This window comes from Penicillium odoratum, assembly GCF_028828045.1.
Source record: "Penicillium odoratum strain IBT 22623 chromosome Unknown utg000006l_segment0_segment0, whole genome shotgun sequence".
NCBI classification, from domain to species: domain Eukaryota; kingdom Fungi; phylum Ascomycota; class Eurotiomycetes; order Eurotiales; family Aspergillaceae; genus Penicillium; species Penicillium odoratum.
The window spans coordinates 1,909,227-1,932,309 of NW_026643148.1; the positions used below are offsets into that span (position 1 = coordinate 1,909,227).

Sequence of the window (23,083 nt, forward strand, 5' to 3'; positions counted from 1 at the left end):
TTCCGAAGAAAGTCACGGGTCGCGCTATGACTGTTTTGGGGCCGAGCAAGCAAACGGCTAGTGGAAGTGGGGGCCAGAGCCGCCCAAAGCTCTCCAGCTTATGTAACTCTTCTGCCGAACCCTGAATCACACAACTTATTACCATGCATTACAACAAGAAAATTGCCATTGATGAGAATTTGGATTATTTGAAATGTCAACAACAATGGGACTTTTGTGGGAAAAATATCCACGCTCTGTCCGAGAGTAGACTAGCGCGGAATTATTTCGACTTGTACACGTTCGTGAGGGTAGGAACAAACAGCGGGAAGTCAGCGAAAAGGGGTTCAGGAGGCTACACTCTCTGGCCACATTCGCGGAGACACGCTAAGAGTGCATTAGCGCGACGGTGGTAATTATACCAAAATTAACAGCGTTTTAATCTAAGAGTTGTTAACTAGTACTGGCATTGTTGTCATCTGAAGAGAATATTGACCTATAAGCAGGCAGGATCAACGAAGGTAATGATCTGGGCTGTAACGTCTCCGCGGATGTGGCCAGAGAGTGTAGTACAGTTTAAGTGGCGTATGCAATTTCTGAGGCATCGGGACTGTATCGGAGTCGCCTCGGACCGACCCTGGTAGATCAGCAGATCAAAAGCTGGACTTGTTAGGATCCACTTTTACAGGCCTGTGCCCTCAGCCGCAGCTGCATCATGATTGAATCTACCTTCTGGTCCTACCTTCTGGTCCTTAGCTTCTTCTCTACTCATATTAAACCGTACTCATTCAACTTATACCTTGTTGGGGCTTGTCAAGCAGAGCTCTTGCTTCTTCAAAGGTGGAACTGATTTTCACATTTGAAAATATACTCACCTCAGAAGTGGCTAGGCGAATGGATGTTTAGCGCTTCTACTTCCCCATGCCCTTGATCCGAATACGCAGTAGCATATGGTAGGGGATGTTTCAATGTGGATTATTCCATAGCGAAGAGAAGATTCAACGCTCAAAAAAGTACCGAGCGTGTAGTGTCCATTGGAAGAACCGGGTCTTGTCTTTCAAGGAAGATGATTTGAATCTTCTAAATCGGTGACTTCTTCAGGGAAAACAACTTATTCTGCAAAGGTAATTTATTATGAATGATTATGACTGATCATTACTTATTGAAACTGCTGCACGATATTTCTAGGCTCCTGTCTAACCGTTTTGACTGACATTCTCTCATTCTCCAGTTAATCGTATATGGATAATTACATTGGATGCTCTTGGCGCCAATAGGCCCCAAGCGGGGAAGATGGAAGATGACTACAATATGTAGGCTGACAGCTTCACACAAAACGTATGTGATATTGGGTATGGGGGGAGAAAAGAGAGAAGGAGCAGAAGATCTAGAGGATATGCCCCAGACCCAAAACCAAGCTAGTCCTAAACGGGATGCCAGCGCTGCTCAGGTCACATGATATGACCCAGGGACACCGACACACCCCCGCAGCGCGAAAGCTGACCATACAAAGCACAAAAAGGGCCCCTTTGTCTCAGAAAAACTCCAAAAAACGCATAAAATACAAATCAACCTCAGTTTCCTCATTGGGCCTAGCGCGGCTTACGTCATGAAGCCCGCCGCTGCACTACTGCAGCCCCAACAACTCCACAAAGGTAGAAAAGGTGGCAATGTCGAGGATTTTCGTAAATCCATCTGCCGGATTGTCCTTGCTGGGTAAAACAGTCAATTTGACTGTTCTTTTGGTGATTTCGTCACGCACAAAGTGGTAACGAATGTCGAGGAATTTTGTAGCAGGTTTGTAGGCGATATTCGCAGTTTCTGCCAGAATTGCAGCATTATCGCTGTCCATTCGAATCTCCACGGGTTCATTTCCTCGAATCCCCATCTCCTTCATTAGGTGTGATAAGTAAAGGGCGTCCTTTGTAGCCCGGTCCAAGGCAATGTACTCGGCGCATGTGGAAGATGGGGCAACAAGCTGTTGGCGTTTTGAAGACCACAAGATCGGAGTACCGTCGTAAAAGAAGACACAGCCGTCAATAGAACGGCGTGTAGGGATATCGTTGGCATGTGAAGCGTCCACATACCCCACTAAACCCCGCATGTCGTAACCAGCAGCGTTTTTCAACTTGTGGGGCCCAAATTCGAGTCCTTTCTCAAGGGTCCCCTTCAGGTATCGAATAACCTGTTTTGACAGCTTCATGGATGCTTCTGAAGGTGTAGACGCTGCCCGTTGCAGCATGGACACGGCAAAAGAGATGTCTGGCCTGGTCTTGTGTGCCAGCCACCCTAGCTTCCCAATACGGGTAGCAAGGTGCTCCCTGTCCGTTTTGTCCATTTCTACATCAGAATCCATTTGTGCCACCCCCTTTTCCTTTTCGAGTGGTTTGGTGCCCAACGGGATGGGTATTTTGTTCGAGGTCATGTTCGTCAGACCTTCGGTGTCGATGAGGTCACGAATGTACTGAGCTTGGTTGATTTTGATCGTGTATGATTTCGGGGTTGTGGAGGTCTCGGAGGAGGATTCGATGGAGGATTTCGTGTTTCCTGGTTTATCAATAGTAACAGCACATCCAAGGAATTTTGTGGGTTCACCAAGGTCTTTAATGACCACAGCACGCCCGATTTCCTCGATAACAGCGTCATTTTGGTCCTCACTAATCACAAAAGCGTCGTCGACGTAGATGATAATGAAGCATCCGTCTCGTACAAAAACACACGGATCGAGGGTCAATCCTCGGAATCCCATGCCCTCCAAGATATCCTTGAATTTGTGAAACCAAAGGTGTGCAGCCTGTCGAAGTCCGTACAAAGCACGCTTAATAAGACTCACATAGCCTTTTCTGTCGAATCCTGTCGGCATTCTCATGTACACGATCCTGTCGTCAATAGCTGCATTCAGGTAGGCGGCTACCATGTCAAATTGTCTGATAGACCAACCTTCTCTAGCTGCAACAGCGTAGAGGATCTTCACACTCTGATCGTTGGCCACAGGTGCGTAGCTTTCGTCAAAATCGAGTCCTTGCTCCTGACGATTTCCACAAATCACCCATCGTGCCCTGAATTGAGTCACAAATCCTTTGTTGTCACTTTTGAGGTCGAAGACCCATTTTCCTGGTAGAATCCTAGCTTTTTCAGAGGGGTATGCGACCTCATCCCATGCACCTGCTACTGCCAATTTATGCAGCTGCTCCTCCATAGCTTTCATCCAGAAGTCTGAATATTGAGAAGCACACGCTTCTCTGTAGGTGAGGGGTATCTTGACCGTCCACGCTTTCAAAGAGTGCAGAACGTCGATTTCACCTGCTGGCGGCATATCCTCATCTTCAACGAGGGTGGCAGCCATAACAGCTGCGTCAATTGCCATATTTGCAGCTTTCTCCGCATCAAAGTCCTCATCACCGTAGCGTGTCGTCTGACGTTTTCCCCTCGTAGAGCATGTCGATTTCCGAACTGTGGTAGGTGCAGGCTCAGGGGATTGCGATCTGGGAGTAAGTTGGGACTCCGAAGAGGTTTTTCTGGGAGAAATCTGGGAGTTTGAAGGCTCTTCCTCGGGAGGGGCAGTAATAAGAGGGATAAGAGGGGTCTCCTCAACCTCGAAGAACTGCGGATCCTCGGCTTCATGTGTAACCTCCACAACCGTGTGTCTGTAAGCGGATCTGATATCCGGGGTAAATTTGGCGATATTGACCTGTTTAGCAGCGATTTCAGCGCGTTTTTGCCATAAATCACTTGATTTTTCGTCGTCTTTGCCCTCCCAAAAGGCAACATCTCGCACAGTGGCGATTTTGTTGGCAATAGGGTCGTAGATCCTGTAAAGGTGACCATTTTCACCCCTGTAGCCGACAAGGTGCCCTGCCCATGCCCTTGGCAGCATTTTCCGGCTCTTTACCCTCTTCTCAGGGGGTACGTTGACGTACGCCTTGCAAAACCAGATTCGGAGATGGTCGAGGCTTGTTGTCTGATCTCTGTCGTCCATGCCTTTCCGCCACATTTCCATAGGTGATTCTTGGGTCTTTCGAGTCCGTAGGCGATTTGTGATGTTGGCAGCTGTAGATAATGCCTCAAACCAGAGGGTTTCAGGTGCGCCGGCATCAATAATCATTGTGCGGGCTATCTGCATCAAATACTGGCCTGACATCTCACTGACGCCGTTTTGCTCATGCATGTAGGGGGCAGAAAGCTCGATCCTGATGCCTGCAGATCTTGCCCATGTGGTGAAATTGCAAAATTCTCTGCCGCCGTCGTAACGCATTTCATGGGGATAGGAACCTGAGCTGTTTTTGACCTTTTCACAGAAATCCTGGAGGTGGCCGGAGGCCTCAGCTTTACTTTTGAGACCTTCCACAAATCGACAGCGAGAGTAGTCATCCGTGACTACTAAGGCATGCTTTTCAGCGTTCACCCCCATAGGTTTAACCTCTTGTAGGTCAACATGAATAAACTGGCCAGGCCGAGTTGCCCTGGTTTGTGGGGTCCTGGAGACAACTTTCTTGGATTTTCCCAGTTTGCAGGCCTCACAGTGGAAATCTCTGTCTGCGTCGATCGGTCCAAAGGCATCTTCATTTGCTCTCATTTTTGGTTGTCCCGCATGTCCGAGTCTTTTGTGGGCGAATTCGGCAGAGAACATGACAATATTAACCTCATTTAGGCCGGTATTGGTGTGTCTGATGAGAGGAACTCCGTGGCTGAAGAAAATGCGGCCAACAATAGCCTTTTCAGGTCCTCGGTCATGAATCGCCATAGTATCGTCGTTATAAGCGATATTCAGCTCACGACGACCCTTGCACGCAGAAAAGAGGTTGAATTTCATTCCTGGAGAGAAGAGACAGTTGATGATAACGTCATAAACATGACCGCCATCTTGGATGAAGGAGATGCGAGCTTTTCCATAGCCTGTAGCTTTGCCTGACACCCCCGGAGTAGCAGAATCCCACTCATGCTTCTCGCCGTTTTTGAATTCATGAAATTCGTCCATAAATGCCATATTCGTGCAGATATGAGCATAACTGCCAGTATCCATTATCCACTGCTGAGTGCATAGGTTGGCAGGAACTGTAATTCTGTGCTCATCCATCCCGGCGTGTTCCTGAATCGATTTCGGCACGGACGACAATGCGACGCAGTTTTCAATAACAGCATCAAATACGGCCTCAGATACCGCTTCCACCACTCCTTCCACAGCGGCAGCGACCAAATCCCCTACCAGGTTATTGCCTTCGTCGTTAAGGTTCGGAAGTGGGTGTAGTAGGTTTTCGGGGTCGTCTTCAGCCAGAATCGGTGGATTGTCGTTCGCAGGAGGAATCGCATTCGAGTCGTTCGGCGTCGCGCTTAGTGCCACTGCACTAATTTGCGTAGCTTCACGGTGGTTGTCCTGTGAATTGAGTGCATCAAAATCAGCGAATTTGCCAGCTTGAAGGGGGGTATTGTGATAATTTTCGTTGTCCACAAGCCTATCGTAAGCCTGTTTGAGAAAGTCGTCTGCTGCTTTTGTCAGGTGATTGTGCTTCTCTGCGAGAGCTTTTTCAAAATCGAACTGATCTTCGAAATCTTCGGGGATGTGGGGTACGACCATAGCGGAGAAGTGGCCAGCGTAGTAATCGTCCATATACCCCGCGCTTGTCGCCTGCATACTGGTGGTAACAGCTGAAGTGTCCTTATCTTGCGTGAAGGTTGACGGCGTCGTCATCGTATTTGACGAATTCGACGGATTCAACGGATTTGCACCCCCGCTGGTGCCCCTCTTGTACTGCCAAAGAGCCCCTGGACCCTCCCATCCTGGTGGTCGAAGATCTGGTCGAAGACAGTAGCATTTGTTGGTTTTGTGTAGATATCCACAGTGGGCACAGTTTTTATCCTTGTTTTGTGGCTTATTGAGCTGTGCTTTCACATGTAGTTCGTCAGAGATTCCGGGTCCAGGGCGGTTCTTTTGGTCTTTCAGTTCGAGAACAGTTTTGTAGTTGCCACCACGTCCACCTGAAGTCTTCTTCTCTTTTTCGGCCTTTGGGGTTTTAGCAGCAGCTTGTCGAGATGTAGCCTGATAATTTGGGCCTTTTTCTTTGGCCTGAAGGCGTCCGACGACGTCGTTGAGAATACGCTGCATTTGATCAGCGTTCATGATATGTCGTTCAGTTGCAACAGAAGGTAGGCCAGAGAGAATCATGTCTTTAAGTGTATCATCGCCCATGGTGCCGATAATGATCATCAGTACGCCGAAAGGGGGCAACACTATTCCGTTTTCCTTCATTTTGATCCATCCATCCCTCACGGCCTGCACATAAATGCTAGGTAGCGGGAAATCATCAGGTTTAAGCATGTACCAGTCCGTGGCGGTGTTGCATTCGGCAAAAACGCCGACGCCGCAAAACTCCTCGGTAATTGCGTCAAAAACCTCGTCAGCAAGGTCTAACCTTTTGTCCGTGGCTCTGAGCTTCGAGTTTGTATCTTGGGACACTGTTCCAAGCATCCAACTGGCTACCAGGGTTGAGATAGCAAGCCAGTTGTTGGCCATAGTGCTTTCATCGTTGTCAGGTCGTTCAATAGAAGAGTTGATGAGGTGAACAAGTTTGTGAGCTTTCAGCGCGATTTCAACGCTGTTTCTCCAGTTCCTGTATTGGCTGGGTTCGGACAGTGTTTCCTTGAAGTGATAGAGACTAATTTTGTCAGCTTGTGGCAGGAATTGTCCTTGGTGTTGACGTGTTTGAGAAGGGAGAACATCCCATCCCTTCTTCACGCGGGGCACACCCTCTGGAGAGATAGGTGTGGCCATGTTGTTGTTGTTTGAAGATGAACTTCTGTTATTGTTGGTGCTGTGCAGCGGTTGCGATCCGGCACAGGAATGTGGGGCTGCCGAAGCTTAGTCGGAATAAGCTTTCAAAGCAAAATGGAGTGTACACAAGAAAAAGGGTGTCAAAAAGACACAAAGGGTGTCAAAAAGACACAAAGGGTGTTTTATCAGGCGTGATCAGTGCCCAAAACGGAGGTTTTGTGAGTCCTTGGACTCGAGAATTCAGTCAGAAAAAGGTCTGTTTTGTGTGGGCTGTAGGTTGTTGACGTTTCCGTTGTAAACCGTGTGCTCCGGGCTCATAACCTCTTGGCGCCAATAGGCCCCAAGCGGGGAAGATGGAAGATGACTACAATATGTAGGCTGACAGCTTCACACAAAACGTATGTGATATTGGGTATGGGGGGAGAAAAGAGAGAAGGAGCAGAAGATCTAGAGGATATGCCCCAGACCCAAAACCAAGCTAGTCCTAAACGGGATGCCAGCGCTGCTCAGGTCACATGATATGACCCAGGGACACCGACAGATGCCTATCAGGCTCCCGTGTTAACCTGGGAGAACAGGCACACTATATTAGTGATCACTGAGGCGAAACCTGCACCCTTTGAATGCTATGGTAGAATATCGTTCCCACTTACTCAAATATATATCGCAGTACCACCCTTTTTCTAATCCAGAATATTCGAATATCAGGTCTGTCACCGATTGCAGACCTCTCGTTTCCCATAACTACGCAGTCAAAATACTCCATGTCTTATATTCAAGGCCACTGCGCCCCACAATTCAAGGCCCTACATAAACTCATCTCTGAAAAGTTGCAGTCAAATGAGGAGCTCGGGGTCTCCCTCAGCGTCATAATCGGAGACAGAACCGTTGTCGATATATGGGGCGGATACAAGGACGCTGCCCGCACGAAGCCCTGGACCAAAGAAACCATCACAACTGTATGGTCCCTCTCAAAAATCATCACCAACCTCGCAGCGTTACTACTTGTCGACCGCGGCCAGCTAGATCCCTCCGCCCCGGTGGCAAACTACTGGCCCGAATTTGCAGCGAACGGCAAGGAGAATATACTTATCAAGCATATACTTAGCCATACATCCGGCGTATCCTCCTGGGAACTCCCCAACACTATCGTGGATATCTATAACACTCGACAATCGACCGCAAAGCTCGCTGCTCAGAAGCCATGGTGGTCCCCACCGGGTGTTCAGTCGGGCTACCATGTAACCAACCAGGGCCATATGGTAGGAGAGATCGTGTACCGTGTCACTGGCAAGTTGTTAGGCGCGTTCATCCGGGATGAACTCGCAGCGCCCCTCCGAGCTGACTTTCAACTGGGATTGTCGCAGGAGCCGGACTGGGATCGTGTGGCTGATCTTATTCCCGGGCCGCCTGTTACAATACCCGATGGCATTGATCTAAACAGTGTGTTCGCGAAGACTTTCATGAGTATCCTCATGCCGGCGGAGACGGCTATGACCCCCGGATTCCGGAATGCGGAGATAGGTGCTACGAATGGCTTTTCTAATGCACGGGCCTTGGCCAAGATTGGGTCTATGGTGGCCAATGGAGGAGCGGTAGGAGGAAAGAGATTCATGTCGGAAGAAACTATCCATCGAATGCTTGAGGTGCAATCGGATGGAGTTGATCTGGTTCTAGGTTGTCATCTGCGTTTTGGGTTGGGTGTAGGGCTGCCGACGCCCGAAACACTGCCGTGGCTACCCGCTGACGGGCGAGTTGCTTACTGGGGAGGTTGGGGAGGCTCTTTTCTTGTTATGGATGTGGATCGAAAGGTCTCTATTGCCTATGTGATGAATAAAATGGGAGAGGGCACGCTGGGCAATCACAACACAGCTGAATATGTCAAAGTGATATATGCTATTCTGGATGAATTGGATGTGGAAGCTTTTAATTAGTCTTCGTATTCATTTTGAGAGCATTCCTCGTCGGCCATACCATGCCGACATTTGAAACTACTACCCTGTCCATATGAAGCGTAGGTCCGTGCATTTCCCAATACTTCCGCTGCCCTCCAGCCTGTCGCCACATAGTGACTCAGTCGCCAAGACGCCAGTGAATTAGCGAACTCTCATTTGAGACAAGTCCGGCGGACCAAGCTACCTATTTTAAGCAAGATAGCCGGCCTTTTATTTGCTTCACTCGATTTTGTCGAAAAAGATGGACCCTTTCCACGACGATTCACGGGCTACACCATGGCGCTCATCCCTATTTTCACCCGAAGAAACCCCACGTCAAGCAAGCAGGTGGATTGAAAAGTTGCCAGAATGGCCCATTATAAGCAACAATTTGACTTCTTGATACTTTCAGGAGCAGACTCTTCACACCGGAGGTTGGCCTTGGGGGTATGTTATCTATCACACAATCTTCACAGCTACTTCTGATCGGGACTGGGCTGCTGCGATCGAGAAGCTTGATAGGCACTGCTATACCGAGATGGCCAAGTTTGAAGAGTTGGAAAATCTTCGATTCCGATTCCAGCCTGATGTCCATGAACATGTTCGCGAGGGCTATCGAAACTTAATTGTCCAAGATCCGAACTTGGAAGGCGCCTCGGTAGATGCCATTCGCAAAAGACACATTCGGTGGGTTGAAGGACGGGGTTACCATTTTTACCTTGGAATCCCTCGGTTTGACTACTGCCTTTTTCTGGATGACCGCGCGATCGGGTCTATTTTGGCGAGCTCGGAGCCAGGCGCCAAGGATGGCCTGTCGGATACGTTAACCTGATCGACCGTGATTTTGATAAGAATGACACAGAGAATGACTGTTCCGAGCACTATGATGGATCGCTCAGGATTTGTCTGAAGGATATCTTTCACTTTGCTCTGTACTGTGAAGATCTAAAAACTGGAGAACAGCAATGGGGAGACTGGGGTTGGAACGTCCTGGGAATGTCATTTATACAGACGGGCATTCTTCCATGGGCGAGAAGCAAGACGTCTTTCTTTGTCCATCCGACTACTGCTGTTTCTTCCGTTCCTGCTACCCTCAATTTCCGAGAAGAGAAACCGTCACAGAGTCTCAATACACAGAGCTCCAGACTTCTATCATACATGGTAGTCTAGCAAACTGAACTGTGTTTAATACCTAGGTATTTAACATAACAAAATGACTAGTCTGATCCAAACATTCATATTTCCATTGGTGAGGGTATGTTGCGTGGTCAACAGGATCATTGCAAAAGGAAAGTCGGCAGGGTGTGTTGGGAGAGAGAGAGAGAGAGAGAGAGAGAGAGAGAGAGATAAATCATAGTACTGATGTCGAATATCAGCCACCCAGTCTGATATGTATATAGATTAATATAGTCAGCCATTCTCATGCTATCTCTCTCCAAATGTCTGCTATAAGTAGGTAGGTAAGATATTTTGAATATGCACTGACCGTAGTGCGATAAGGTACCGGAGTTGTGTATTTTGATCTGGCCTATATAGTGCGTTAATTAAAGAGAATTCCATGATTATTTCACTTTTTTCAACAAACAAAAGATGGTGGAAGGAACACAGTTTTAAGGACTGTTGACGACCGTTAGTAAACCTTGACCATTTTTGGTGAGATACTCTCAAGTTTTGTGACTTTTGGGAGGTAGCTTGATGTCCATGCGCTTGAACCTTGGAAGATGAATACTAAATTGAAATGATATGTCTGGAATGCTAGAGAATTTCTAAGACTGATAGGGGAATTCTGCGCTCATGACACCACGATACCCTTCATGTCGCCGTCTGCTCGCCATTTTTCAATCAAACCAATCCAATGCTCGATTCCCCAGCCCCAAGTTCCTGACCGTGCTAAAACCATTTGTTGCTCGGGTGGCACACGATCAAGATCACCTTCTAGATTTATGTACCCTGGGGTACATCCCATTACGGCCCCCAATGGCGCAGAGTGCATCATGACCTGCAAGGCCCAATTTTCTGCAGCTTCTGCCGATGGCGCAATAACGACGGGTGCACCTTTAGCCATGCGCTTTGATTCCGCCAATATATACGCAATGTGCTTTGCGTACTCATCAAGTGAGAAGCGATAGTTTCCACTGGCGGATGCCTGCTGGAGTCCATAAATGAATAGATTTGGGAATTTGGCATCAATCACACCGTGGAGGGTAGTAGGGCCCAGGCGAGACCATTCCTTGCTCATGGAGACTCCATTCAAACCAATAATTGACATACTCGCTTTCTCCGCTGGTGATCCAGCGGGAGGGGCCAAGAAACCTGTCGCAAAGATGACCAAATCGACTTCGTAGGCCTTATCACCGACTACGACAGAGTTCGTTGTCATCCTGTCAACTGACTTGCCGTTTGTATCTACCAATGTCACATTATCCTGATTGAAGGATTTCAGAAAATCGTCATGGAAAAGAGGGCGTTTACACCAAATTGGATGCCAAGGCTTGAGTTTCTCGGCGATGGCAGGATCATTCACCTCTTCATCGATACGTGCATGAATGCGCTTTTGGTACGGTGCATCGACTTCGACCAACCTTGCTTTATAGGCTGGAATGTCTTCGGGTAACTTCGGCCCTTCTGGGTTCCCGGCCCAAGCAACTAGGCCAGGGGCTCGTGTCCACTCATCGTTGACCAGGTTGAGTGCTGGCAACTCGCCGAGAGTGAAATGTTGGTGGAAGTTCTGCATTCGCTCTCGTTGCCATCCTTTCGTTACTGCAACCTCTTTATGAAACCACTCTTCATCGGTCGCACGCTGATCTCGGAAGTTCACCGAAGCCGGCGTGCGCTGGATGACATAGAGATGCTTGCACCATTTTGCGAGGTGCGGAACTACTTGCACGGCCGTTGCTCCCGTGCCGATGATCGCGACTCGCTTGTCCTTCAATTTGACAAGAGATGAATCTTTAGGAGATCCACCTGTAATATTGTATGCCCAACGAGCCGAATGGAAGATGTCACCTTTGTATTCCAGAATACCCGGGATGCTCGGCAGCTTGGGGAGGTTGAGTATTCCAGCGGCAATGGTAACAAACTTGGAGCGGATTTGAATAGTCTCTGGAGATTCTTCCTCCCGACACTGAAGTAGGTCAACGATCCATTCCTTGGAATCATTATCCCAGACAATCTTCTCTGCTTGTGTTTTGAAGACAGCACATTTCGTCAGGCCCCATTTCTCGGCGACAAGATTGACATATTCCCGGATCTCCTCTCCCTGTGAGTATCGATGTTTAGGAACGTATCCCGTCTCCTCCAGAAATGGTAGGTAAGAGTAGCTCTCAATATCGCACATAAGCCCGGGGTATCGATTCCAGTACCAAGTGCCCCCAAAGCCACCAGCTGGGTCGATAATCCGAATTTCCTCGGCCGGTATGCCAGACTGAATCATACGTACCGCGTTCTGTATCCCGCCCCATCCAGCGCCAATTATAAGTATTTCACTTCGTTTTTCGGGGAACTTGATTTGGAGGGGTTCGATTGTTGCTAGGTCAACCCATGGGTCATTGGCAAAATGCCGATATTGTGGTGACTTTGCAATTTCAATAAACTGGGCGTTTCCGGCGTCGCAAAGACGCTTTTTCCTTTCCTCTTCGTAACGGTGCTTCATTTGGGCAATCTCAGTCTGATTGATTGCCCCATTGAAAGGAGATTGAGCGGGGTCGTCTGTTCCCTGAATGATCGACATGATAGAAATCAAGCCAGTTTTGATCATACAAAGTTGGAGCCAAAATCAACGGAAGTTGATAAATAGACAGATGGGTGATGGAAAATTTTATTTGTCACCTGCGCAGAGCCTTCTGGTCGTAAAAGCTAGCTGCTATATGCCTGCAGTTTCTTTGTTGGCCCCATGACCTCCCAGCGAATGGCTGTGAAACTCATTTGGGGGCTGAAAGCAGTCTATTCGTTGACTCCACTGCTAGCCAATGACTAGCTTTAACACTGACGTGGTGGCTGAACAGCGATTGCATATTTGTTAGCGTAATGACACTATGGGGCACCTAGAAGAGAAGAAGGGAGTGTATGAATTCGTAGGATAGAGAATTACAATCTGAAGAAAGTTTCATATTCTCAATGACGGTATAGTAAGAGGAAAAGCAGGAAAAGATCGATATGATTTCTAAATCCATGGTTACAAGGCTAGTCCTAATTAGGGCAATAACAAACGTAATTCTTGGATGCCTGAGGCCTAAAGCCCAACAGGATTGTGAGCAGCCCCGAACCCTCACGTTCCCACTCAGTGAACAGGGATCTTGCCAAGTATTGAGCAACTAAAGAATTTGGGGCGAAAGGATTTGAAGGACACTAACAGGAAACCTAGAGAAACAATTCAAAGTTGGGCAAGTCACATTGTGTTCTACACGTGAAACTTGTCGCAAATTGTGAGGTTAGTTGACCCCCTCCATTTGCTCCAGCGCTTAGTCTCTTTCTTGCTCGTTCTCTCTCTTCCATCATTCTTCATCTCTCTTGGAACCAAATATTGTCTCCTTCTGTTTCCAATCTATCCATGTGGCACTTTCATTCCCTAGACGAGAACAGGATCCAGCTGTCGACAAATATACCCAGTGTATAAGCTATATAATAGAACTATATCAGCTGCTGCTATGAAAAGGAATGAGTCCGAATCACGGCTAAACTGGAATCAGATGTCACCTTATTAGCGTGCCGGGGCGTATATTTCTGACTCGATTAAAATTGTGCGTTGTCTACCATTGTGAGAGCGACATGAGACATCATTCTCAAAAACCCCGGGCGAATCGTAAGTATGCCTAGGTACTGATATCTGACAATCGAAGATAAAGCTTTCAAGTTGGAACCTCGCATGCAGTACTCCGTATGGGGTCTTCACGATCTCGACCTCAATAACTCGGAGATCTCGGGATTCTCTGTGCGTACTAAACAATTTCATCAAGCCTTTTTGATCTCCAGATTTACATGCCAAAAACGGCCTATGCACAATAGCGTTCAATGTTGGCTTCATATGGGCCCTACCCACAGATCCTAATAATCTACGCAGGGTCCGCACTGCTATGTAATACTTCAAACGTGTCATCAGCAGGCCCGGCATTTGAGATCTAAATTAATTGACCCACCCTAATCCCTGTGGCACTCCACTGGGATTTTGATGGATTGTATCCTACCACTTCAGCTATGTTGTACACAACCCCTGGAGGTGGGACGTGTACTTCCGTATGTATGGATCGGACGGGCCGAAACATAGTGAACCCTTTTCTTGGCAGGTACCGATGTGGGGTACCACTGCACATGTGCATAAAGCACTCCTCGCATCCATGGCCAGGAGCTTAGATCAGGGTACTGGTCAATTTAAGCACTGCCGCATGCTCTTCTATGGGGTCGGTCGTAAAAACCCCTCGTAGCTAATTTAAGAAGCTCAGGCTGAAGAATTCCAAGGTTGTGTTATGAGTGCGGTCGGATGGGGCACCTAATGATTCAATCCACTAGTGGATAATTGCTTCTGGTGGCAAGCAAGCACTTGAGGCCCATCGGACCCTCCCGCTTCATACAAAGGCGGAAAGGTTGTTCGCGGGGATCTTAGATCAACCTTGGAAGCACTTGACAAGCCTGTAATGATCGAATACAATACGTGGGGCGAGGGAGTATATGGGTTTATTAGCGCACTATGGTTACAGCCTATTTGCTCCTTACGTGCAGATTATCAGCGGGAACTACTGGTGATAAGAGTGACAAAAACTCTGAACTTCAAGTCGGAGATCTTCTGATTCAAGTGGCAATCATCTCTGCCAAGCTGCTACTGGTGCCCTTTGGTGTTCCATTCAACCACTCCTATCACAACGATATCTATGTCCACGAATATATCAACTCATACGGGTTAGACAAACCGCCTGCAATTTTTGGCCTTAAAAACGGCTATACTCTACTAAGCGATAAGGACGATGATGGAAAGTGGATTGTGCAATGCGCAAAATGTTGTATGCATGTCAATATGAACATCGATGGCCGATTGGCATTTAGCATCAAAGATGGTATCACTGAGGGCACTATCTAGTTGACCAATGTCGATCCCCTCACATTGGATGCTCAATTTGGGCTTACTGCAGAGAGCTCCGTCTCCAAAACCAAAACGAAGCACCTGAAACGCAAGGGCAAGGAGATTAAGAGTATCCCGCTGAGCCCACTTACGATTCCTGGTATTATTACTCTTGGCCCTCAGGTGTCCGTTGGTGTAGCACTCAGTGTGGAGGCTGCAGGGAAGATTGAGCTGCTTGTGGGAGGAACAATCTCCCTTTCAAAAGGATACGCTGGAGCCAGCATCACACAGGGCAAGAATGGTGTTGAAGGACTCAAACCATCGTTTGAGCCTATATTTCGCGCGGCAGGCGAGTTCACACTAACTGGTGATCTTGGAGTCCCCATGGCCCTCGAAGTTGGGCTCGATGTTCTTGAAGGGAAGTTCAAGAAGACAGTTGGACTTGTGAACACCTCGTCAGTTTACGTCAAGGCCGCCGCTTTGTTTGATACGAAGGGCAAAAGCAGAACCAAATCACGTCCAAATGGTGTTTCGTTGAGCGTTGGCACGAGGAACCGCGTCCATGTTGCTGGCTTTGACATTTGGGAAGAGCAGCTTCTTTCAATCCCGCTTATTGAAAAGTCTCTCGGCTGTGTCACGTAAGTACTCAGTTTACTTGACTGATTTATCATTCGCTAACCATGTCTGACAGAGTGGACGGATTCAAATCTGCTAATAAGAAGGAAGATAAATCTCTCATCAGTCAAGTCAACAGCAAACTGGGTGGAGATCCAAATGCAGAAAAGCCTACTCTTGCTGATGCCACTAGAGAGTTCAAAAAGGTAGATGGTGCCCAGGGGTTCCGAATTCTCATGGATGCCCAAGGCGATACTATCTTGGTTAATGGCAGAAACGGCGCTCTCTATCTTGTCGGAAAGGACTCAGGATACGATGTCAGTGCCCCATGGGGCACTCTCGATACCAATGAGAATCTATTGACTTTAGATGTCTTTGGTCGCACACTATCGTATAAGCTCCTGCCGTCTTTTGAAAAGCGCGCCCAGTACTCGCGAGACCGACCTATGTTGGCCGACCTAGTCGTGTCAGATCCTAAATGTGTAAAATTTGGGTACCGCGCTACGTAAGACATTTCTCCACCCAAAGGAAGAAAGAACGCAACAGAACTAATGGGTTATCAATAGAGCAATCAAGCAGCTGGAGGCCAATGAACCTACCAAGAGATACGGCATCCCCTTAGTGTTTGAAGGAGACCCCAACTCGAAGCCGCCAGTGAAGCCACCATTGTATTATCCCACAGCTTGCAAGACAGCCCAAAGACTAGAAGTCATCGCCACTCGCGAGATTGTTTTGGAGGATGGCAAAGTTCAGTCTGCACTTATCACGGGCTGCGAAAACCTGATTAAACTTGCGAAGGAAATGAGAAATGAGCTCCGGGATCACTACGGTGTTCATTAAAATGACTGCCGGACGGTCCAGTTGGTTTCCGACAACAGACGTTAGCCTTGGCAGGCTCTTGATTAAAGTAACGTGAAGGTGGGAGTAAGGTTTGGGAGTATGTGAGGGACGATCACGATAAGAACCTTGGAAGGGAGAGGAAACTATTCAGATATAATGATACCAGATATGTCATGAGCATTATGTGCCTTGGTAGTCTGTAATAGGATTCAAATTTTCTAATATTCGATCTTGTCATAAAGTCCTGTTCTTATACATTCAATATTTCAATGCCTCGCGTGTCGGGGGTGTTGTTTTGTTTGTATTGTTTGTTGCGTTTGCATATAGATATGGGAACTTTTCCGGCATGCGGGCTCACAGATAAGGTACAACATTATCGACTCTGTTCGAAATGAAAGCCGGTATCTAGAATGACCGCGTAATTTGCAGGGGTATTTATTGACATTCATAGCCCACGTATACATGAATTAGCGAGCTCCTTTCGTGTACACAGGATTTCGTTATTATATCTCCGAATTAACGACCTGAGCTGTCCAAGATAGCTCTTTGCATACCACTCCATATTCGGTTAGCACTTTTGTCCTTATGCGTAGCCTGATCCTACAAAATCAACCCCGCTTTTACATGCGCATCTACTTATCTCTTTTCGCTACCCATCTCAGCATTAACATGCTTCGGTGACGCCTTTGCATCCTATTTATTCAACATGGGTTCTATTATTGACTGGTCCCTACGTCCAGTCTATTCGCCGGAACAATTGAACCGGTACTTTGACCGAATCAATCTACCTCAACATTATCGGCAGTCACCGGTGGTCAAGTTTGGTCCAAGTGTTGACAATGATGCCGCCCTGGCCTTTTTGAAAGTTCTGCAACGATACCAGGTGGCCGCGGTACCTTTTGAAAATCTCAATCTGCATTATGCAGTCCATCGGCACATTTCCATTGATCCCCAGAAACTATTTGAGAAAATAGTAGACCCCAAATCCGATCGGGGTGGATACTGTATGGAGAATAGTACTCTTTTTGGGACCGTTCTTAGGAGTCTTGGGTATAACGTTACCTCGGTCGGAGGTCGGGTAAACGAGGCAGTCCAGCCTATATCAGCCTCGAAAAATTGGAAAGGTCCAAAATATGATGGATGGTATGGACAATTCTTCATCAGATAACCGGAAAATACTGAACAGTGAAACGCAGGAATCACTTGGTCAATATCGTTGCTATCGGGGAAGATAAGTACTTAATCGATGTGGGATTCGGCTCAAATGGTCCACATCAGCCACTTCCATTAATCGACGGGTTTGAGGCCCATAATGTTGGCGACCAGACTATACGTCTTATCTATGGTCCTATTGCCCAGCACACGAGAGCTGGCCAATTCCTCTGGCAGTATGAGATCTGCAATGCAGGCAAGGCGTGGATTCCTGCCTATTGCTTCACTGAAATGGAATTCCTTCCGGAAGACTTTACGATCATCAACTACTATACGAGCACCAGTCCGGATAGCTGGTTCGTTCAACAAGTTCTGTGTGTAAGGATGATTCTGGATGATGGAGGTGGAAAGCTCATTGGAGATCTAACACTATTCGATAATACACTCAAGCGCCGCCTGGGGGCCACATCAGAGGTCCTGCAAACCTTCGCTTCCGAGGAGGAGCGTGTGGCTGCTCTTGAGAAGTTTTTTAACATTTCAATTTCAAAGGCAGATCAGGAAAGTATCCGCCAAACGATGTCAGAAATTCTATAGTATCGTCTCTCTAGTCAACTTTACAACCCATCAATATCACACAACTCTGATAGGATGTTGTTTCACTCGACAGCGTCTTTAGTTGATAGCTTACGTGTAAGTTATCAAACTATACCAATCATTCCCTATACTGCATTAATATGGCCAACTCATTGGAAGTTATGTAATGGGTATTAAGCCCGGGTGCACGAGCCAATTCCCGCATCCCCGACGGCTAAAGGGACAGCATGCAAGCCCGATGCGCACTTAGGTCTTGAACTAATTTCTCTTAGCGCAGACTCCTATGGCCCCTAGCCTAGCTTATGGTAGACGAGTTCTTTTGGTGAGTTCCAATTTCCCTGTGGCCTATTCAGACCTTGGAAAGATGGTTTTGCTTTCATTTTTTGCTCTTTTTGTTACAACCAGTATCAATAAAAACAACTAGGCCTTATAAGGTATGTCATTATATGATGCAATAAAACAACCTCATTCAGCAAAATTTAGATGACTTGTTCACAATGGATACGTAAAGCCCATGGTAGAATGAAAAAACCTTAAGATCGAGTTAGGAGGGATTTGATTTCCCGGGGAAATATCAGGTCACCTCAAGGGAGGCCCAGGGCCAGAATGGGCCAGACGGGGCCAGACAGGGCTACACGGGGTCAGTCTACCCCTCTATTACTTGGGTAAACCCCATCCTTTTTTGACATACGTTCGAAACCCCCAGTCGCCGAATTCTTTCTTTCTAATTCGCTGTATATGAATTTGCAGAGTACTCTGACTGTTTGAATAATCCGAATACAGAATAGGATATCAGGTAAGATACAAAGCAGTAGACTGAGGAGATATGGTATAACACCTAAATATTCAGCGCGGCGGAAAGCAGCGCTCTATTCTCACACGAAAAGGTCAACCGTGGTCAGTGATATTTTCATTCAAAAGCAAAAAAGCTAAAGGAAGGCTGGTAATGTAAGCTAACTACAACTGCCTGAGTCATATGATCGGTAGCCGCGGAATCAAGTCATCATATGCTTTAGTCATAACAGCTACTAGGTACCCCAAGGAAGACTCAAGTTAATAGACAAGCACTAATTCATGACAAGCGTAACATTGTTCGATCCATTTGCCTAACATCAGCTAATATGGTCTGCGCCCAGGTACCAGGGATAGGGTCATGTAAAAGAAGACGATCGGCCTCTCGATAGAAAGAGCAACGTTGAAACTCGCAATTTCAGGATTGGATGACAATAACAAGTCCACGGGAGCTGCATCCTGAATGCCTAGAGCGTAAGGCTCCAATATATATTAGTCAGCTCCTCTGCCCTAGTCCCGTTTAGGCTAAAGGGGCATAAACTCTCAGACTCCTTTCTCTTCTTTCTCCGTATCTCCAAGTACACATATTGACCCCATACTCCCTTACTTCATGTTTTACGTATCCTTGAACTTTGATCATACGTTTTTTGTGTACCTCCAGAGAGATAAAATTTCGACCCGAACTAAGTACTCTGCTGTAAAACTTGGAACCTTGGAAATTGGTTGTACCGTAGTTCGTACCGAGCAAATAAAAATAAAACGGCTCCTAGTGGCTGGGTTACGGTGCTGGAGAGATAATTTAGTCATCGACTTCCGATCCATTTTCCCTGCTTTTTCGGATTTCGATCAAAAATATAGAAAGTGGCGTGGTTTGAGCATGAGAGTGTTTCCAGCTATACATCTAAAAGGTTAGTCCAACCATGGCAATGAAGCCAAGATCTTTTTCAAATGAGAAATCTTGATGATCTCATCCATTCGACCTACACATAGGCTATATTAAAATTGTAAACTCTTTGTTTACCATCAATTCTTTTTCAGCGTATCTACTGACTATAGAACTCAGAATCAACAAGAATCAAGACCACACATGACAAACATTCACCCAAACCCATGGTTGTCAGTGAATAACTCTGGTTGATCCGCCATCAGAGCTCTTGTCCTAGTAAACCAAACCCGAGGCGGTGAACCATGGTAAACAAGGTGGCCACTGAACCCCTATTTACCCATTGCACTATTCTAGTTTTCGCAAATCGCGTATAACCGCCTTGGTAGGTTTTAGGGATATGAAAGATTCGAGCATCAAGTCATGACGTCTACTAGATCCCTGTATCGTTGTTTGATCGGCCAAAGCTTCTGCTTCGTAAAAAGTCATGCCACTTACACCCCGGGCATAAATATGCTGTATATCCACCAAATTATTACAATTTATGTATCAATCTTCGTTTCTTCAAACTTTAGTATTTCGCCGTCGATTATTTTTACCTATTCAGTCACACTCTGTGATAAAATGAAGGCATTCACCACCTTGGCAACACTTATTGCCAGCGCTCATGCTCTTGTGGGCCGTGATCAAACCTGCTGCTTCCATCTTACTGCCTCTGGCGGTGCCTCTGGCGGTGCCTCTGGTGAGGTCGGCCAGTTGAGCGACGGACAAAACCGTATCGGTGATAAAAGCCTGTCTCCCGCGGAGTTCTGCATCAGTTCCGATGGTTCCATCACCGATAGCAGTTCCCGTGGCTGTATTCTAACTCGTGAGTGATGCATGTGATTTCGAGTGAAACAGACTAAAGAATCCCTTAGCGCCGACTACACAGTTTCAGTGTGACACGGGAGCCACTCCAACCCCGGGCTTTTCTATTAGTTCGTCTGGCTTGTTGGAGTTTGGTGGCAGCACTCAGTTCTTCTCCTGCGAGACTGGCGACAATGGCGGTATGAACATTTATACTATGACAACTTCTGCCCAGAGTGGTTGTTCAGTCATCGAGTTAGAGGCGGACTCTTGCTCCAGCTCCAACTCTGCTTCGGCATCTTCATCTGCTTCGTCAACTTCGTCTGCTAGTGGCAGCTGCAGCACCAGTCTGTCGGGCGCTTTTGAATATCCTCACTTGATCGTACCTATTAACTCTCAATCTCCCAACCAAGCCCACGGTACCTCATTCAACGGCGAAGTAACCTCGACCATCTCAAGTATCTTCAACTTCGATATTCCACAATCCGACTCTGGTAAGACCTGTACCCTGGTCTTTTTATTCCCCAACAAGGCCGACCTTGAGACTTCGGACTACACCTTCAGTGGTGACGGCAGAATTGATGTTGCTCAGCTCTCAGAGGCTGCTTCATCACTGACTACATTTAACAATGCCCCTTCGGTTTCTAAAGACCTTGGTGATATCACAGTCTCACCTGGCAACTCATATGTTATCAGTAGTTTCTCGTGCCCCGCCGGCGAGACTGTTGCATTTGAGTTGAAGAACGCTGGAAGTACTGATCTGACGTTCTTCCAAGATTTCAACCCCTCCCCGTAAGTTATTATCTTTACACATCAAGTTATTTTCTTCATTCAGCAGAAGCTAATCTCTTTCCAGCATCGGCCTATTCATTACTGTTTGCTAATAATTGTGAAATCCACTTGAAGGTGATTTACGTATCTACTGATTTAGTCTTTCGTATCAATTTTTCCAATGATTCATGTCCTACGCATTGATATATGCTTTATGTCTGTATCTCGGTTTCGGTCCAATTACCTATCACTATTCTAATTGACGACTCGCTCAAATGTGCTGTAAACAGATTTCGCGATGTATCAATAGGAAAATAAAAATTTCGTTGTCCTACAGTTATCAATTGATCTTTGTAACGGCTACGTAGAAATTATTTCTCAAAGAAAACTATACACCCTCATTCGCGCGCTCTCGGTTCCGGCTACGGTTTCGGTCTCGGTCTCGGGGATCGAACAAGTAGTGGGGGTCCGAGGACTTGCTTTATGAGCAAGCAAGCCTTGGCTTCGTTAGAGCTGGTAATCTTGTCAAGGAGCGTTGGCATTGGATGACTTTATGATGGACTGCAAATGCAAGTGGAGACGCGGTTGCCATATTTTCTTGTTCTGAAATTTGTAATGTGTATGTCGATAAAAGTGCCCGCTGATATGCAGCCCCCAAGGTGGATTCCAAGGAGCTTGAGTATCCTAAATAGCTCCTGATGACCACTGGTGCCTTGTTAAAAAGAATCATTGAAGGATGCAAGGGGAGTAATGTCATTCAAGAGTTTTGAACTTTTGTCTAATATACAAAAACCATTGAAGTGATATCGTAGGAACTCTCATTGTACAGCTCCAGGTTTGTTTCACACATGACTGACATCCAGCATACCAATGAAATTGACGCCAGTAGTTACACTCTCGGCTGAACCGTCTCATCAAATCCTAGAACCCACACAGCGCCAACATCAACGCATTCGACTCACTCTCACCATTCACATCTCCACAATAAACCATATTTCCTTTTCCAATTTTCGCCCCCACAACCGCAGCTTGTGTCTCATCCACATACTCTGGCGAAAAAACGAGACTCTGCGTCTTGGCACCCGCAACAGGGACAAAAATCTTCTCCTGGGGTCTGGCATTATCAACATGGAGCACCTTCATGCTATACGGCCCGGGCAACGAAGCAGACTGAACGCCCTCCGGCAGAATACCAGATGAGGTGTGCTGGAATGTCGTGCGGTGATAGTCGCCTCTCTTCCAGGGGAGACCGAACCTCTCGAAGAATGTGTTGAACTGATTCGAGTTCGTAAAATTGGGGAAGTGCAGGCCAACGATGGCGAGCCCGCCACCTTCAATGTACGTTTTGATCTTGTTCAAGAGCTCATCGGTTTCGGGAGTGGACTTGATGTCGTAATCGTCTGCGATGAGGCCCGAGTCTGCGATGATGATTGCTTTGAAGGTGTTGTCGGCGAGCGCGCGGAGTGCGCCGGCGGCTGTCTTCGCCCGCTTGACGCGCGATACTTCAAGGAGGCGAGTCATGAGCGGGCCATATGTTTGATCGAAGAACTCAAGGTATGCAAGGGAAACGAAGAGTATCTGAGGTCTGTCTGCTGATGCCATTGCTGCGATGTAGACCGTTCAGAGTGGCAGAAGCCAATGGGTTGAAATCCTGGACTGATTTAATATCACAAATAAATTTTGATGTTATGGGCGCTCAAACTCTGAATATGTAGTCAATAGTGGTGGAAGAAATGGTGAGTCGTGATGACGCAGATAGGGGTGGTTATCCTTTGTTGAGAAATTATTGGGAAGCATTCATGAAGCTAAGTGGTGGGTAGGAAGCAAATGGGCATAGGGGAATGGAGATATGAAAA

The 23,083-nt window shown here is 47.0% G+C and overlaps 9 protein-coding genes across 9 annotated transcripts; 6 read left to right on the forward strand and 3 right to left on the reverse strand.

The window, feature by feature from the left end:
* Positions 1 to 1,606: 1,606 nt before the first annotated feature.
* N7520_009165 (uncharacterized protein) lies at positions 1,607 to 6,748 on the reverse strand (the record flags this gene model as incomplete). Its single annotated transcript, XM_057143099.1, has 1 exon — positions 1,607 to 6,748. One exon carries the CDS (start codon positions 6,746 to 6,748, stop codon positions 1,607 to 1,609), a length of 5,142 nt encoding a protein of 1,713 aa, XP_056992387.1.
* A 764-nt stretch (positions 6,749 to 7,512) lies between these two features.
* Positions 7,513 to 8,682, forward strand: N7520_009166 (serine hydrolase domain-containing protein; the record flags this gene model as incomplete). The annotated part of the gene is made up of 1 exon (XM_057143100.1): positions 7,513 to 8,682. One exon carries the CDS (start codon positions 7,513 to 7,515, stop codon positions 8,680 to 8,682), a length of 1,170 nt encoding a protein of 389 aa, XP_056992388.1.
* A 297-nt stretch (positions 8,683 to 8,979) lies between these two features.
* On the forward strand, positions 8,980 to 9,852 carry N7520_009167 (uncharacterized protein; the record flags this gene model as incomplete). Its single annotated transcript, XM_057143101.1, has 3 exons — positions 8,980 to 9,030; positions 9,095 to 9,453; positions 9,480 to 9,852. 3 exons carry the CDS (start codon positions 8,980 to 8,982, stop codon positions 9,850 to 9,852), a joined length of 783 nt encoding a protein of 260 aa, XP_056992389.1.
* A 622-nt stretch (positions 9,853 to 10,474) lies between these two features.
* N7520_009168 (flavin-containing monooxygenase) lies at positions 10,475 to 12,412 on the reverse strand (the record flags this gene model as incomplete). Its single annotated transcript, XM_057143102.1, has 1 exon — positions 10,475 to 12,412. One exon carries the CDS (start codon positions 12,410 to 12,412, stop codon positions 10,475 to 10,477), a length of 1,938 nt encoding a protein of 645 aa, XP_056992390.1.
* Positions 12,413 to 14,365: 1,953 nt separating this feature from the next.
* Positions 14,366 to 15,376, forward strand: N7520_009169 (uncharacterized protein; the record flags this gene model as incomplete). Its single annotated transcript, XM_057143103.1, has 2 exons — positions 14,366 to 14,683; positions 14,753 to 15,376. The coding sequence occupies 2 exons, from the start codon at positions 14,366 to 14,368 to the stop codon at positions 15,374 to 15,376; spliced, it is 942 nt and encodes a 313-aa protein (XP_056992391.1).
* Positions 15,377 to 15,414: 38 nt separating this feature from the next.
* N7520_009170 (uncharacterized protein) lies at positions 15,415 to 16,189 on the forward strand (the record flags this gene model as incomplete). Its single annotated transcript, XM_057143104.1, has 2 exons — positions 15,415 to 15,854; positions 15,916 to 16,189. 2 exons carry the CDS (start codon positions 15,415 to 15,417, stop codon positions 16,187 to 16,189), a joined length of 714 nt encoding a protein of 237 aa, XP_056992392.1.
* A 706-nt stretch (positions 16,190 to 16,895) lies between these two features.
* N7520_009171 (arylamine N-acetyltransferase family protein) lies at positions 16,896 to 17,935 on the forward strand (the record flags this gene model as incomplete). The annotated part of the gene is made up of 2 exons (XM_057143105.1): positions 16,896 to 17,332; positions 17,386 to 17,935. The coding sequence occupies 2 exons, from the start codon at positions 16,896 to 16,898 to the stop codon at positions 17,933 to 17,935; spliced, it is 987 nt and encodes a 328-aa protein (XP_056992393.1).
* A 2,299-nt stretch (positions 17,936 to 20,234) lies between these two features.
* Positions 20,235 to 21,252, forward strand: N7520_009172 (ubiquitin 3 binding protein But2 C-terminal domain-containing protein; the record flags this gene model as incomplete). Its single annotated transcript, XM_057143106.1, has 2 exons — positions 20,235 to 20,478; positions 20,528 to 21,252. 2 exons carry the CDS (start codon positions 20,235 to 20,237, stop codon positions 21,250 to 21,252), a joined length of 969 nt encoding a protein of 322 aa, XP_056992394.1.
* Positions 21,253 to 22,148: 896 nt separating this feature from the next.
* N7520_009173 (uncharacterized protein) lies at positions 22,149 to 22,829 on the reverse strand (the record flags this gene model as incomplete). Its single annotated transcript, XM_057143107.1, has 1 exon — positions 22,149 to 22,829. One exon carries the CDS (start codon positions 22,827 to 22,829, stop codon positions 22,149 to 22,151), a length of 681 nt encoding a protein of 226 aa, XP_056992395.1.
* Between the last annotated feature and the right edge of the window lie 254 nt (positions 22,830 to 23,083).